Here is a 17364-nt window from a genome sequence, read left to right as displayed (position 1 = left end):
GACGATTCCACGGCGATGCTATAATCTAACCTGCCGTTTTACTGACCCATTCTTCACGTGTAACCTAATACAACTTACTATTGAAAGGACTGAGTTCAGTGCAATTAGGTACGAACAGAAACACATGACAGTTCATCTAACATCTAAAATGAACCAAAAACAAACATATAAGAATACTATAATGTAAAGCCTGGTATTTACTAGCGACGCAAGCACAGGCTTTAGGCCACATTGGATTAAAATCAGTCTAGGTAGGGTGTGGTTTATACTTGAGATTTTTATGATTGGGTTTGAGTTACTTATGTTAAAGTTGCTTGCTGGCATTTCACAAAAAGCAGAGGCATTGAAATAGTTTTCCTAAAAGGTTTCCTCTTCCATTTTGACACGCCGTGCTTAAATTAAGCATTGCGTTGAAAGCTGTTGATACGACCCGTAGCGAAGCATCTTTTAAAGTTAAAAAAAAAATACTTTTTTATTGCTGCAATGCCAAATCACTCGGCAAACTCTAACCGCTGTTTCGAATACCCGGATAAACTGCTGAAATAGATTCGCGTTTGCTAAAATCCATTCATGATAAGCCTCGTCCAGACTGACCCGAACCCGACGCGGTGAAGTATTCTTATAGCGTCAGGTTGGTACGCAATGCATTCTGGTAAACTGATCAGTTTCTCCTAGAAATCCCGATTATGTCGCCGCCTCTCGCTCAGAGAAAATTATGTTATTAATATGTATTATCGAACGTGACCCCCTGACAAAAGACTAGGAAAACCGTTAAGCAGAAATCGGAGATTTTTTCATCATTTCATTTCTTTTTTTTTTTTTTTTTTCAATTTCCACAACTTCAATGCTACCTCAGAATCCACGACACTTTGAAATATATACAAAGTCCTTTATCAAGCGCTGAAATTATCAACGGCGGACATCGTAGCCCAAACAACCTACACTGGCTGGAAACTTTTGATTAACAACAATCTCATAACGAAAAATAAATCTTGCTATTAGTTAATCAAAAGATACCATGCTAAGGCATCGTCCATATTAATGCTTTTTCGACGTCTTTGTTTTCATATCACCGAATACGTAGCAAAATAGTCTCGTACACACTTGCTTTTTCGTATCATTTTCACCCGTCCACGCTAAAACGCTGTGACGGGTAAGTAGACGCTCGGATTTGGACTGGAACCGATGACGCTATTTACATCACCGTTTTCAAAAGTCTTCGTTTTCACCTGTCCGGCGAAAATGAAAACGAAGTGTTTACAAAAGTCTCTGTTTTCATCAGCGTTTTCGATCGTTTTATTGTGGTGGATACTGAGATAAAAACGCATAAAGTAGTATGTGTTTTCAAACGAAAACACTTTAATCTGTACGGGCCAAAGAGAGTTACCTATAGAATGGGAGATATATTCCCTTCTGTCATATTCGTGATCTTTTCCCTCTTTATGTTTTTCACTTCCCTACTTCGTTGATGAACTATCCGTGGAGTCTCAAATCCGTGGAAGAAATATCATAGATAGACTCGCTTTCATTATTTAAACGAAACTTTCCTCGCTTTTCATTGTTTTTATATTTTCTACTTTTCTTATTTTCTTCCTATAAAATCATGTTAGCACATGCGAATATCTTTGTTTTGTTTATTTTATTATTATTTTATTTTTTTTTATAAGGGCGTATAATTTTGGGGCAGAGGCTGGACCTTCTCAGTTAACAGTTCTAGTATTTCTATAAATTTCCGTAGAACCATTGGCAGCAAATAGTTTTCAAGAAGGTCACGACTTTTTTTAATGTATCCATGTTTCGGATGAAACTTCATCCATCTTCAGTACAATTAAAACACGCTAGTGGGTGTGATATATAAATGCAAGAAGGTTACACTTCGATACACTAGTGCTAAAAATATAGCTAATTACAACGTGACAGGAAGAGTAAAAAATATAGCTAATTACGGCGTGACGATAATAAAGAAACGTAACAGAAAATATGTCCTGAGTAGAGAAACAAAATAAAATAGCGAGTGAAATATTGACATGAAAAATGTACCCTCCTATGCAGTGCCTCCCTGGTTTTGAACTGGAACGGGGTGGAGACGTATCGAAGATGGAAAAACAATCTGCAGAACATAAAACTCGGCAGTTTTCCGAGCTTTATGAAACGATGATGTGAAATGTGAGAATACTTGCCAGTGGAATCATCAGTTTTTTCGCAAAAGTACCTACACTGGTCTTAATATGAAATGTGAGAAATACTTGGCTACTTACATCAGTTTTTTTTTGCATCACCTTAAAAGCTCGGAAAACTGCCGTGCTTTATGTTCTGAATATTGCAATAGGCCTTATCACGGTTTTCGACGCCATTTTGACGAGTAGGCAAACACATCTGAAATAACAGTGTTTGTATGGAAATCCGATGTCAAATAATTTTTATAAAACATCGCTTCTGAAAAATACATGAATTGGAAACTTTTGGCACTAGGAAAAGGATTTAAAGAAAAAAAAATTGGGGGGATGTAGCTGTGCCAGAAAGCGTCCAGTCGTGTTTCGAACTTTCCTTACATTTGTCTGTATAGCGAACCAGCAGTGAACTGCTACTAAAAATAGTTCGCGGGAAAAAATACAGGGAAATGTATGGAAAGTTCAAAACACGACTGGACGCTTTCTGGCACAGCTACATCCCTCCAATTTTTTTCTTAAAATCCTTTTCCTAGTGCCATAAGTTTCCAATTCATGAATTTTTCAGAAGCGATGTTTTATGAAAATTATTTGACATCGGATTTCTATACAAACACTTTTATTTCAAGCCTGTTTGCCTACTCGTCAAAATGGCGTCGAAAACCGTGATAAGGCCTATTGTTTTTCCATCTTGGACACCACCTCCATCACACTCTAGTTCAAAATCAAGGAGGCGATGCATATTAATTCGGAAAAAACCCTCACTCAGTAGGCGAATTTTTCATGTCAATATTTCACTCGCTATTTTGTTTTCCTCGTCTACTCAGGATATATTTTCTGTTCCGTTTCTTTAATATCGCCACGCCGTAATTAGCCAATTTTTTTTACTTTGCTTACTACGTAGTAATTAGTTGTATGCTCTACATTTATTGTCACGTTGTAATTAGCTATATTTTAACACTACTGTGTCCTTCTGACATTTAAATCACACCCACTAGTGTGATTTGTCACTTGTACTGAAGATGGATGAAGATTCATCTGAAACGTACAAATTAAAAACGTCGTGACCTTCTTGAAAATTATTTCTATAAATCAATGTGCAGGTGGTACCAGGAGCCAATCACTTTGTCTTATTCATGATCACTACAGCGAGATATCAAGTTTCCTGTGACAAGCTTGCGCGGCTTACTCTATTGCTGTGTACAAGATATCCTGCCAGCGAACTCTGGGCATTTTGGTTGGCTGGACCGCATACAGCTACTTTAATTAACGTTGTCGGATCAAAGCTTAAAGCTTAAAGACATTTTCAAAAAGGCTGCAACCTCATCAATTTGATATCTTAACATTTCTTTCATCCAAATGGCTTGCCATCGTATATCTTCACTGGACGGACAAGGCATAGCTGATTTTGATGAACTTCATTCAAATCCACAGAATCTTGAGGTCTTGTGTTATAGCTTTATACTTTGATTGTTGATTGTTGTATATACATAGATCAAAGGTTTTAAAAACATGTATTACCCGTGTTCATACTGCTCATTTAAAAATAAAATGAATTTTCAAAACAGAAACGTTCTTAAGGACGGTGCCTACCAACCTAGTTCCCAGCGTCTCTCTTCTTCCCGCCCCCCTGGAGCGAGAAGGGGGGCGGGAAGAAGAGAGACGCTGGGAACTAGGTTGGGTGCCTACTATTGGTACTGCGCATACGTTCTGCGCATCCCGAGATACTCGGGTTTTCTATGCGTGGTGCCTACTAACACAGGAATATTTTTGCGCGGTTTAAAACTATGCGGAAAAAGCAGAACTTAGCAAATGCTTTTGGTATCTCAAAAGAAAATTGGGGGTAACCATGCATTTTTCGAAGATAATTAAGCTTCAATTTAGGAAAAAATCCCATACATTGCTTTATATTTTGGCGCTTTTTAGAGATATTATTGCTAAATTATCTCTGAAAAATCCGTGATTACCCCCAATTTTCATTTTGGATTCCAATAGCCCTTGCTAAGGTCTACTTACCCCACACAGTCATAAACCGCACAAAAATACTTCGGTATTAGTAGGCACCGTCCTTAATAGTCTAGTTTCGAATTCACTTAGACCGCTGGATAAAAGGACGACAGACGCATTTATACAGGGTTAGCCTCAATCTAAAGTAGAATATTCACAAATACTAGTGAGAAGATGAACTTTTCACAACTCTGTACATTGTTTTATTTTAGGATTCAGCACTTTCCTGCTGACATTTGTGAATATTTTGCTTCAAGTTGAGGCTAAGCCTGTATAAATGTGTCTTTTGTCTTTTTATTCAGCGGTCTTGGTGAATTCGAAACTTGACTATTGACTCTATGATCTTAAAAGTTTTAGTCAATCCCAGCCTCAACGTTCTTATAAAAATTAAAATGTTTTTATATATTTAAGAAAGAGGTGAATTATATATAGCTTTCATTTACTTTACATAGATTCACATCAGGTGTTGCTGTTTTTAATTCAGTCAAGTCTACAGTTTAAAATTTAAATGAAGCTTTTTTTTTATTGTTATTCAAACGAAGGGTTCATAATGTTGAACAGGATGATTCAGACTTTTAAGTTTGTGAGTGCAATCATACAAATAAAAGCTATTGAGCAGTACGTTCCTGTGGTGCTGGTTAATTACACTTGACAAGGTGGCTTCAAATTTTGAGTCTCTGAAGTCATACCTACCTAAATTTCACCGCTAGAATAAAACGTACAGAGCTTCCCTGTGGCGCGGCTTAATAGCTACACAAGGAGGTTGCCATTCATGACAATAACACCTTTCATGGCAAAGAGGTAGCCTGTGGCTCAAAACTCATCCAAATGAAAGGTTCTGAACATTTACACATTTATCTATCATTTTCTGTTTCCTGGTATTCTTCCTGAAAATGAATTCGAATTTCAAGCTCTTTTAGCTTTTGTTTACTTTGGAAAGAGTTGGGGCTTTCACATAAGGAAGCGACCTATAGATTCTCATAAACTTTGATGAGTCAGGAGTACTCAACGCGGGTTCATTTCGGTGCCAGGTGATATCTGTTCGGAACTGCATAATTCAAATTTAGTTTTAAAGAAAATTTAAAGTTTTCTTTAGCGAAATGTCTGCGCAAAAGTTCGTAACACCAAAAAACTAATTTGTTTCATTTTCGCAGGGACAAATTATGTCGTTAAAAATGCCAAGTAAGGTCAGCTAGCATTTTCAAAAAGCCAACAACAGCTAATAAATTTGGGAAGTAACATTCCGTTTTCTGAAACCTTCTGCAACCTAAATTTTCGGCTCAAGAAAGCATTCAAACAGATCATTCTGTATTAGCTTTCACAAATACGTCTTTAAAGAAAACAAAACGATCTGAGAACACAGAAGACAGCTTTTTAAGTATTAAGATTTTAAAAATGTTATCTTTGGCGTCCCCGGTGAGTTTCTATCTGGGCACCCTCGCCGATCCCTCCGGCATTTACATCTTCCGGGAATAAAAAACTAAAGTGAAGCCACTGGCTACCACGGGCTGGCTTAACCTCCCTCAGTCAAACATTTATAATCGTTGCAATATCGACTACAAAAGTTTTGGCAAATAATTATAACTAATGGCGACATTGATGTGATATCAATACTGTGATGCCTTCGCCCCTCGCTCACTTCCGAAGAAACGATTCTCCAGCAGTCCAATGCGTTGATTATTAACCAGGTACGCAAGTAACATGGCCGATCGATTTCTTTAGTATGGTATCAATACATCGCTAGGGTCTGATCAAAATGACAAAGGGACACATTTTGTGGACCAAACTGTGAGACGCTTTTCAGAAAATAACCCAAACAAGGTGCTCAGTCAATGGACTCAAAGGGCCATTTTCGTTTGACGTTGAAATATGGTTTCCGTTCGCTTTCCATATTTGTTTTTTCTACCGCTAGTTTAAGAGAACACAAAATCTTGTCCGATTAATTAAATACTACTAAAGAACACACCAACATGGAATAACGAAAAACTGAGTTGACGTTGAAAAATGGTTTCCGCCTGCTTTCAATATGTTTCATCTGCCGCTAGTTTAATTTGACAGAAAAACAAAACCTTGTCCGTTTAATTAAATACTAGTAAAGGATACGCTAACGTGGAATGATCGAAAACCGAGTAACGACAGTAAGAATTATCACTTTGCATATAATTTCCCATATTTATTTGAAAATAGCGTGGGCCGATTGATATCTGGTTAGTTACTTCAGAAATAACTGCAAAATACACTATATAAAAAAAGCCAAGTTAATTTTAAATCCTGCCAACTCAATTATACTCTTAATCAAGCCGCTATATCGATACGCAGTTTAAAATAAGTGAAAGTAATACATCCTCTTTGAAAAGGCAAAGATTTTGCCCATACACTAGTGTTAAACAGCTTGCTATGTTCCTTTCACAAACAAGCAAAATAAATAAATAAATAAATAAATAAATACCGCGAAGTGGGCGTTAGCTAATGAAAATTAAAAGAAGGCAAGCTCTGGGAGTTTTGATCACGCCTGGTTTACCGCAGTGCTTTCATACAGGAAGATGAAAAAGAGGACAAAAAGGTGTTAATTTATAATTTGGTAAATTTTACAAAAAATGCTTTTAAAAAAATCGTTTTAAATTCGACGAAATTAGTCATCACGGAGAGGATTCGCTAAACTTAAGAAGTTCTTGAATTATGATCAAAAGGTACTCTTTCGACTGGCAGTATTTCAAAACTTGTTCGTTTTAACATGGTTAAACAAAGTATGAAGCGGAACTGCCAAAAGGGTCGTTGTAAAGCGAGGGGAATGCGGGGCCGAAGGCAGGTTGATACTGTATTTGTTTGTTCGCAAATCGCGACTATTTTTACTGCTTTTCCTCTAGTTTTACCATAACCACAAACTGATCATGAGTAGGAGCGTTATTTTTATTCTTTTTCTTAGGAAGGTGAAGTCATACTTGTCTGCCCCAAAGCATCAGTTATTCAGTAAGCCGAGAACAAATTTAATTTTGTCATCTGCCAAAGAGTTGAGTAGTCAATTTTGACAGCCAAGAGTCATCTTGATGAATTAGGCCTCACTCTAATGTGATTCATTTCAGTGAAGCAGCTGTCAACGTGTTCTGTAGCACTGCTGTGAGACTGGCCTCCTACCTTAAGCACAGCGGCCGGAAAACCGTAGTGGCAATAAATCTTCAATAAAACTTGGCATATACTGGAAGCAAAGCGAAAAATTTTATTCAGAAAAGTTGATTCGTCTAGCAACTGCTACCATCAAAGGGAATTAATTAGTTTACTTAACCTTTGAGAGCTTTGTACGTCAATGTATATTTTGCACGCACAACACAAAGGAAAGAAAACACGCCTTTTCAGAGTTGCTAAGAGTAACAGCGTTGGCGGGCTTTTATTTCAAGTTTAATTTTTAATCTACATGCACAGTACTTAACAACTTCGGCGTCAGTACAGGAAGAAAGACTCGCACACGTAGACTAAATGAAAATTTTTAAATATAATTGTTATGATATGATGCACTTTGCGATCAATTAACGCATTTGCTAATTATAGATCATTTGTTTTTAACGCAAACGAAGATATCTTTATTGTGTGTCGCATTATCCAAGATGTTTATTTCTTTTAATTAGGTGCATTGTTAAAGAGAAATATGATGAACTTAGTAAATTACTTAAAATTTATGCGTTACTCTGAGTCAATAAAACGCTAAAACTTTTGACAAGCGTTGCAACCGCCGACTTTATCAACGGTCTTGAACGCGATCGGTTCAGTCTGCAAAAGCGGTTCCTTGAGGTAACTTGTGTAACAACTGCCCCTGCCTGCCAAGATGAAAAACGTTTCACGAACCAAGCGCCTGTGCCTTTCAACGGTTTTTCTTGTTTCAATTATTTTTGCCATCGTTACTGCCAAAGAAGAACGCCATGAAGATATTTCAAATGCTGTCAATGTTAACGACGACGCCGAAGCCGTAAAAGCCCCTCGTTCTGGTCAGTGGAGCATTTGCCATCATGGAATGTGTGGCCGGCGGAGAAGTGGTAGTAAACGAGGAATGCAACGGGTAAGCGGGATGGAATTGTAGATTGTAGAATATTGACTTGTAACCTTTGACATCGCTTAGCATAATCGTTGAGAATTTTAAACCTCAAATCGCCAAAATGAAAAGACTAGGCACAAATAGAAAATTCAAAACGACTCAGCAAAACAGTGCAGTACTTGTTAAATAATCAGCCCTAATCTTGACTCAAGCCGGTTAACGTAGTTCTCGATTCCGCAATAAATTTCCAATTACAGTAAAATTCATTCTAGAGAATATGCGTCTGGACTTAAACAGATTGTATCAAGAAATTATGAACTTGAAAATCGGTCTGTGACAAGGAAAGAAAAATATTTTGTACTTAAATTAAAAGAATTTCAGTTATTTAGAAATTGAGAGGTTCTCTTCTGTAGCTAGCGCCTACGTTCATAGAATGAATTCAGCATGGGATTGCACATCGAAACGTTTCAGTCCTAACATAAAACTTGTCTTTGCGTAGCGCTAATCTGTAGCTTGGTTAGTTCAAATTTATTAAGTCTACCGTTGGGATCTCAGACCTTTATTTACACTGGAAATTTTCCTGTCAGCTTGTTGACTCAGTTTGTCGCACTTTTTATAACAATAGTGGGATTATAGGAACCGCCTCTTTAAACATCAGCTAATTGCTCGAAGGCAGTGAATGTTGACTTAATTAACATAAATGTATTTTGGAAGCAGTAAGGCATGGTTTTGGTTAGTCTAGCATACATCTGAAGGCAACACACTTGGCTAAGGCCCAATTTAAACATACGATCGATTTCTTTCGCGTCCAGTAAACTCAGTTCAAGATACAGATAAAAACCGAAAGTGCACTCAGTTCGGTACTTAGGCTTCCATCTGTCACATCAAAGCTTGTTAATATTTGTCAGTGCGGTTTCTGTGCTGATTTTCTGCTATACTTTTGTTAGTTTGTTGTATGATTTACATTTCACCCAACGACAGTTCGAGTCAGAACTTTCGTCTTCGTTTTAAAACAGTCGTATAGGAACTAAGCTCAAATGCGCTTGAGCGCTTAAAATAAGTCACAAAAGTCGCCGCTGTTTTGGCGCCAGTTTATTTACCGACATTCACTACTTTTCACGATTTTTAATAACTCGGTGGACTAATTTACCACCAAGCTTGTTTAAGGCCTCAGGCGAAAGAGAGCCGTCAAAGAGTTTAGAATCGAAAGCCTCAGTAAATTTCCTGTCTCAAATGTTCGCCAAGTACTGTTTTTTTTTTTTACTCTGGATTAATACCCGCCGACAGGGGATGAAGTATAAAAGACCACAAGCGCGCACATTGTCAACATTTGATAGGAATATTGCCTATAAAAAGGTATTAAAGAAAAAACGATTACAACATCACATTTTCACCATTTATTTGTTAAGATTCTCCCTTTTTTTATTTTTACCTGTTTAAAAAAATTTCACTAGGATATTTTTGTATCTTTCCTCAAAATTTTCAATAAAACCTTGAGTTTTCGAATGAGCTCGAACAGAATGAGGCCACTTATGAAACTTTTGGGTGCCAGCTGTTTTCCTGAGACCTGCCTGCGTTTCCTTATTAAGACTCTCCGGGTAGCTGAGGCCAATTTCGCCGCTTGGGCTATAATTACACCCCTGTAGAATACAAACCGAAAAGGACACTCGATATCTAGTTGCGATAAATTGAACGTGATTTGTTACTAATATTTTTTATCAATGGAGGGTAATCTCCGTGCAGCTTATGAGCTCACAGTCTTAGGCCCCATTAACACCAACAAAACATGTTCAATTAAACCAGGTTTAACAAAATGAAAATTGGCAACAGAAAGCTGGACCATTGGCGTTGACATAGGATTCAAGTAAACTTTAACTTATGCTTTCATTTATGCTAAATCCGTAGTCGACAAACATCCCAAAGCAGTTTTTATGAAAGAAACAATTTAAAACTGTGTTGGACTTAACAGCTTTTAAACGTGTTTAAGCCTTGGTGTGAATGGGGCATTAGACATTGAAAATAGGCCCGACAACAAAAAGATGTTTTGATGTGTAAAACCTACTGTGTAACCTACTGTGACTATCTTGGATGTATTTTATGTGTTACTAAAAACTTACTTACTAAATATCGCTCGACGCTGTATGTGTTTACGAGTTCTGCTCTATGCGGGCTTGTTAAGATACAAACAACGAGTACAAATAATATACAGGAATATGAAGCACCAAAACATTTACCAAGATATTTGCTATTCAAATTAACCTTTTCTGATAAGTAACAAAGAAGACTTCGAGGAAAAATCGAAACAGCACGAACGTACGCATTAGCAAAGCGGTTCTTCACTAAACAATTTACATAAATTACTCGAACGACGTAGAAAAATTAAATAGATCTCGCAATGGTGTAGCAGTTGCTGTGTAAGCGATCATTTTGTTGATTTAATACGCTTTAAATAGCGAGGTTTATACTTCCCCGTGTCTTGTAGTTGTAGACATATATTTGGGTTGGGTTCTGTTATTGAGCATAGGCCGTCTGTGATTATTTAAGCAGTACTAACGTACTTGTGAAATGTTCGCGGCTAGTCTGACGAGGCGTTTCGTGTCAGCCAAGAGAGACGAATTTATATGCAAACTCGTTGAGCCATCACGCCCAAACGAGTTTGTCTATAAATTCTGGAGGTCTCTCTGAACAGTCTCTTGGCCGAGACGAAACGCCGGGTCAGACTAGCCACGAACATTTAACAAGTATTTGACAATTTTTCAATCCTATATTGTACTAATGTACTTATCAATTGAAATCCCGGCACCCTGCCCTCCCAACAACGGGACAAGGTCGGGAAATGTGGTGGGTTTGATCATATTTGATAGCATAGCTTGCCCATAATTAAGGTTGAGGGATTTCTCAACGTAGTAAACGAGCGAGGAAAGACCAACTGGTCAGACGATGGTAGGATAATAAACTTGGCCATAGCAACTCTTCTCAGCAAAGAAGCAGTCCACATGTGGGTGGATTACGTTTTCTACTCGGCAGAACATCGGCGAGCTGGTGCAAAGAAAGCTGTCAAATCGAGGGCCAACAAAAACAAGGTAAATTAGCTGGTGTGATTTAAGGTTTGGCATGCAATCGACTAATGCAATCAATTATGTTCACTTTATTTTCTTGAACACTGCTACAGTTGTACAAAGTATAAACGTTTGTTATGTTTTTGTTCTTTCCAGCACAGCAAAATCTCTACTGCTTCAGCTTCTGCTAAAAACTAGATGAACGAAGTCACGCAGTGATTGTATGTGACAACCCAGGACGCAAATTTGAGTCACTTCGAATGTATTAGTCTTGAAGAGGCAGAATTTGTTAGGAAGTGGTTCTGCCCTTCCTGCACTACTTACGTTTTTGATTGACATGCTATATAATTTATACTTCTTGTTCCGGTATCATAGTTTTGATCTTGTTGAAAAAAAGAAATGTAATAAAGTTGTAACTCGCACTACATGTAAATGAAGTCAGTAGTTTTAGTAGAAGCCTGCCACCTTAGTTAAAAGGTTTTTAATTTTTAAATATGACATACACCATTAAGAGTTCTCTTTCTGGGTGGAAGGGGAGGGGGGGGGGCACCAGTTAACATGCCCTACTGGGGTGTGGATTTATCAACATTTGTAATGATGCTAAGTCAAATTCCCACCTTGTCCCGGATGGGGGATTTCAATTGATAGGTGCGTAACTGACTTGGATAAGAAAAGGACAACATACACATATGCACACTTCACAGCGGCCGACAGGGTTTCCACCATCTGAAGAACTTACATCACAGCCAAAGAGAAAAAAAAAAACTTGTAGCAATGTGGTCATTAAGAGGTCACGTTCACCCATGTTTTGTTGGTAAAGCCGATCTGGAAACCAGTCACCCGTCTCATTTTATACAACATGGTCGCTGAAACGGATTGAAAATCGTCGGCTTTTAAATATGGTGACCGATTACAGAGAAATATAAGGCGATGTGAAATAATCTTATCAATAAAGAGAGTTGTAATAGTCAATCAATCAAGCGGATGTTTCCTCCTCTTGGATTTAGATTTGACCAACTCTTCTTTGCACAGACAAGGAAAAATTGGGTTTGAAATAAATGTTAAAATACTTCCTGAAGCCTTCAAACTACAGCACTTTTTACCTTCCTATAATACTTTCATTTTATGACATCTGCTTGGACCATACTCAGTTGGTTTTCCAAATACACAGTGAGAAAATTGTTGTGGCGTCATCGCAAACTCTTGGCTACTGATACAAATTATTCCTTGGAAATGGTCATTGTTCCAAGTTCAGGCAAAGATCAGTAATTATTTGGCTCAGAACAGTTAAGAAATTCTTCCAATGTGGTCTGCTTGTATCGAAAATGTTGTCAACATTTTGCAGCTTTCACACTCCAAAAACGTCGCCATTTTTTAATTTTGAAAATCTGGCCTTAAGTAACCGGAACCTCGTCTCCAGGGTCTTCGCGATAAACGAAGACGCTGACAAAAGCTGCACTGCAAAATACTCCACGAAACGTGTAGTATTTTGTGACGAAAACTACTTGATTTTTGCTAGGGTACAATTTTTTTTTCCGGGATAAGAAATGGTACACAGCCACCCGCTGTTTGGGAGTTTTTCAATGTTATTTTCATCGGTTTGTATTAGTTCTTTCACAGATTTGTAACGCCCCAAATTAGCATTGTTACGTTGAATAAATCGATAGTTCAATGGGTGGTTTGATTATTGATGTAGGATTCATATAAATATATATTTTTTTCCCTTTAAATTTTTTTTTCACAGACTAAAGCAGAGTTTGTCAATGACGTTAACGATTTCGAAAACAACTATCAGATGGACCTAGACAGTCTACCTGAGAAAATGGGCACGGCAAAAAACGAACAACCTTGACCCACCACCAGGCCCTGAAGGTTGTAAATATGTAATCAGGTGAGATTAGTAAGCATTCACTGTCTGGAAGTCTTTCGCAAGTCATTGAATTCCATTGGCTCATTACGATCATCATTGGGGACTTTACGCAAACAGGAAGGCAACGAAAACGTTAATAAATACGTGCATAAAAAATTGATACATTTCGTCCGGCCAAACAACAACGTGAAATGCCCAAATTCAAGGTTTTGTGGAGAGCGTGAGCACATGACAGTAAATTTTCATTCTCTGTGCTAACTTGAAGACCGTTCCCACCTGTTCTGTTACTGGATAGTTCGGCCACATTGTAGAAGTTGTACGAATTGGAATAAGCGTGCAAAGTAGTACAAGTAACACGAACTTTTCAAGTGACGTTTTCGTTGGCGTTGTCGTCGTGGTTGCGTAAAGTCCCCATTACGGCGACTACGCAGACGACAATAAACAATAGGTTTAGTGAGGAAAAACAGTTGCCTTGCAATTGCGTTTCAAACGTTGGTGCATTTCTTTGCCGTCCTCTGCAAACAGCAACCTGGAATGACCAAATTCAAGGTTTCGAGGAGGACGTGCGCACACGACTGGAGGTGAATTTTTCATTATCTTCCTTAACTCAAACGCCACGCCTCCCAATTTGGTTCCTGGGTTGTTCGCTGTTTTTGAGTTAAAATAATACACAAATAAATGAAAATGAAGTTATATTTTCAACTGACGTTTTCGTTGACGTTATCGTTGCTTACGTTACCAAATATCTTCCAACACCACCGACATGACCACCTTCACCACCTTTATGATGATGATAATGATGATGATGATGATGATGATGATGATGATGATGATGATGATGATGATGATGATGATAACAGTTTTTAGGGAGAGTAGCACCGAGGTAATTTGAGGTTAACTGAGATTGCCTTTAAAAGCTGAATTGGAATTTGGAAGTGTAATGACTTTTGTGGAGGGAGGTAAACCGAAGAACCCGAAAAAACAGCCATCGCAGCAGGGATGAAAGCCAACCACAATACTCGACCCACATATGGCGTCGTCGTCATTATCATAATCATCATCATTACTATCATCATTATCATCATTATCTCATCATCAACACATCTTCTATACATTAAAAAAAAAAAAAACCCGGAATACCCAAGGACAATTTGAACAATAACTGTAATTGGCTCTCTCCTTCTTGATAATCAATATAATTTTTAGGGACAAGGGCTAACTTACAAAATAATTTTTAGGGATAAGGTTAGCTACTTTAATTATTCTAGGGATGAGAAACAACACTTTTAGGGATAGTTAAAAGCTTGGTGATTTGAGAAATTTTGGGAATAAAAGATAATAGTCCTCAAATTTATAACGATAATCCAATACTCCGTTCCAGATCCTTACGTTCTTTTCAATATAAACTCCTTTCTTTAATATATATTGCATAAAATCTTTACTACTACAACAGTGATATTTAACATAGTCTTATAACGCCTGTACACTGATAGTATAGTAATAGTATCTTTTCACTTCTTTACAAAGCAAGCAAGCAAAACGTGATAATCAAGACATCACTATCACCACAACATGTACTACAACCACCACTACGACCACCGCCATTACCATCATCATTATTATATCATCATCATCATCATCATCATCATCATCATCATCATCATCATCATCAATGTCGCCATCATCATTTTTAACATTGCCATATTTCGTTTCTCGATAATGCATTCATTCTGGAAAAATAGAACGTATCTTTAATCTTTGAGTGGTTCAGTAATTACCTAATAATTAATCTGAACTTTGTTTCTTTGTCATTTCAGAAAGAAAGACAAAAGAAGAGAGATTGAAGTTAAAATAACGTCTATAAAGTTTATGTTTCTTACAATATTTTCGTTTTAGCGTGAAAGCAACATGCCTTTGGTTGAACTTAAATGGAAGTCAAAATTACTGTAAAAATAACGTATTTCGTGGGACAAACTGTTTTAGCCTGAAAATTGTTACTTTTTTCTGTAGCTAAATTATGTGTATGAAACAGACGCTCTGCAAAAGTTTTTTTTTTTTTTTCAATAAATGACTTAAAACTTAACCAATTTGTCCCACGGTAATGCTATGATCTAAGCTTAGTGCCGTCTCACTGAGTCATTCTATTTCCCCCTGTAACCAAATTCAAGTTGTTCTCTATGGAAGTGAGTTGAATGCCTGGCAATCAGTGCGACCAACATGGGATGGCAGTACATCAAAGATCCTCTCTTGGATTAACCAAATATCTTAAGAAATCTCTCAAGAAGCTTAGCCTTGAGCTTAATACCTTAGTTTAAGGTATATATTAGTGTTAGGCCGCGTTGGATTATAGTAGGCAGGTTTGTTGGAGATGTTTGGGATTTTATGGTTGATTTTTCGTTAGCTTAGGCATATTTAATTAAAGGCAATAGCTATGAAACCTGACAAACTTCTTTGTTGTATGTTTTTGTTTGCTTTTTTGCCCTTGACCCTGCACAAACAACAATAAAATTTGGAATGTGTTGGAGCAACTGACCAATCGAAACGTTCTTTTTAAGATATTCAATTGTGGTGTGAACGTTAAACCAAAGGATTGAGTCAGGGTCGCGGCCCTTCCAACATAAATTGCAGCACCATTGTTTTCATGGCAAGGTTTCATAACCAGTCCCTCAATTTACTATGGCTTAGGTTAACAGTACGGAAAGCAGAGATACTGTTCTACTTTTCCTCTCGTTAGACGGGGAATCCATTTAATCACGTCTTGAAATATAACATTGCGTCGCAAGATGAAGGTACCACCCGTAAAAGAACCTTTAGTATTAAATAGAGATCTTTAGACTCTAGTACGAGTACGACTAAGACATTTAAGTTCAAGTCTTTTAGCGAATTAATAAGAAGAGATATATTACAGCAAAGTTAATTTCACTCTTTGTGAGCGGCGAACTTGACGAAGTTGTTTTGAATGATGATAGGTCGTAATTCCAAAAAGACGAGATCACCTTCTTTTCGTGGACTTGTTTTCGTCACTACGCCGTTCACACAATAACTCGTAGTACAATGATCGTCCGCCGCGCTCCTCGTTATTTCATTCTCTCCAGTCTCTTTTTTGTCTCCACTCGAACCCGAAAGAGGCCTGTGCGGAGGAGAGAGGTCTTACTTAAGATCAGTCGTTTGGGTTACCTATAAATTTCAGATTTTACAAATTATACGAAAGACGGTCACTGAAGGTCTATTGTTCAAAAAAAAAAAACCAACAAATACCAGCAACAACAACTCGATACCATAATTTTCTTTAAGTTCTCTGGCAGAATGGTTCAAGTCATTCATTATAGCTTTAGGCATGCGTCCTCTAAATAACAGAGCTTAATCCCGTTGATAATTCAGCTGACGTCAATCTCTTCCCCAGAGCCCGAAACTCATCGCTCTTGCTACGGACCAATAGGAACACATCTTCTTAGAACAAGATATCAGCTCACGCATCCGTCCTCGCTAGAAAGTATGTAGAATGTAGTTTACGCCCACTGAAAGTTGAAGTCTTTTTTAATCCTCCTTAACCCTTTTGCACGAGGGCTCAGGTGATGGGTTTTTTTTTTTTTTGAGGGGGGGGGGGGGAGGGGGCGGGAAGACATTATGAAATTCTACTCCGTCGTAGGAAGACAAAGTGTGGGAGTGAAAATGTCCAAGTACTATCTTTTCCATCCGTTTTGCTTTATATTTATTTATTTACTTTAATTTTTCGTCTTGCTTAGCTTTTTACATTGCTTCCCAACGTGAAAGCGCCGGTATCAGTTGCATGTCAGAGACGTCACCATTATGCTGTCTTTTCACAGGGGAAAAAATAGATGTATCTTACTGCACATACCAATTACCATAACTTTTTCATTTATACGCGATGGGTTAAAACAAGAGAGGATGAAGATCCTCTCTTGATTAAAAGCAATAGACTGTGCGGTCGTGTTAAATTAAAGCTTAGAGAAATACGATTTTATAAAGACTAAAGTAATGATAATACTATATACTGACAACACTAATAGTACTACTAACACTAATACTAATGGTACTACATAGTCTAGTAAACGATAAAAGTAGACGATAAAAAATGTCTTCTCTGCCTCCAAAAATTCAAGGGGATTCAACTTTAAAGTCAATGGTTTTCAATGTGTGCGTTTTTCGAAGTATGCTTACGTCAGCTCTCCTGTGCTGTTGTAACATTTTGATAATATGGCATCACAGAGT

The 17364-nt window shown here is 37.6% G+C and overlaps 1 protein-coding gene across 1 annotated transcript; it reads left to right on the top strand.

Moving 5' to 3' along the window:
• The first annotated feature begins 7883 nt into the window (after window positions 1-7883).
• On the top strand, window positions 7884-15218 carry LOC146473719 (uncharacterized). Its single transcript, XM_085117766.1, has 3 exons — window positions 7884-8226; window positions 13006-13152; window positions 14949-15218. The coding sequence occupies exons 1-2, from the start codon at window positions 7996-7998 to the stop codon at window positions 13111-13113; spliced, it is 339 nt and encodes a 112-aa protein (XP_084973892.1). The 5' UTR covers window positions 7884-7995; the 3' UTR covers window positions 13114-13152; window positions 14949-15218.
• Window positions 15219-17364: the final 2146 nt, after the last annotated feature.

Source organism: Pavona decussata, unplaced genomic scaffold (genome assembly GCF_977016875.1).
Source record: "Pavona decussata unplaced genomic scaffold, jaPavDecu1.1 SCAFFOLD_92, whole genome shotgun sequence".
NCBI classification, from domain to species: domain Eukaryota; kingdom Metazoa; phylum Cnidaria; class Anthozoa; order Scleractinia; family Agariciidae; genus Pavona; species Pavona decussata.
Note: the sequence above shows the minus strand (reverse complement) of the source record. Positions and strands in the feature narration are given on the sequence as shown.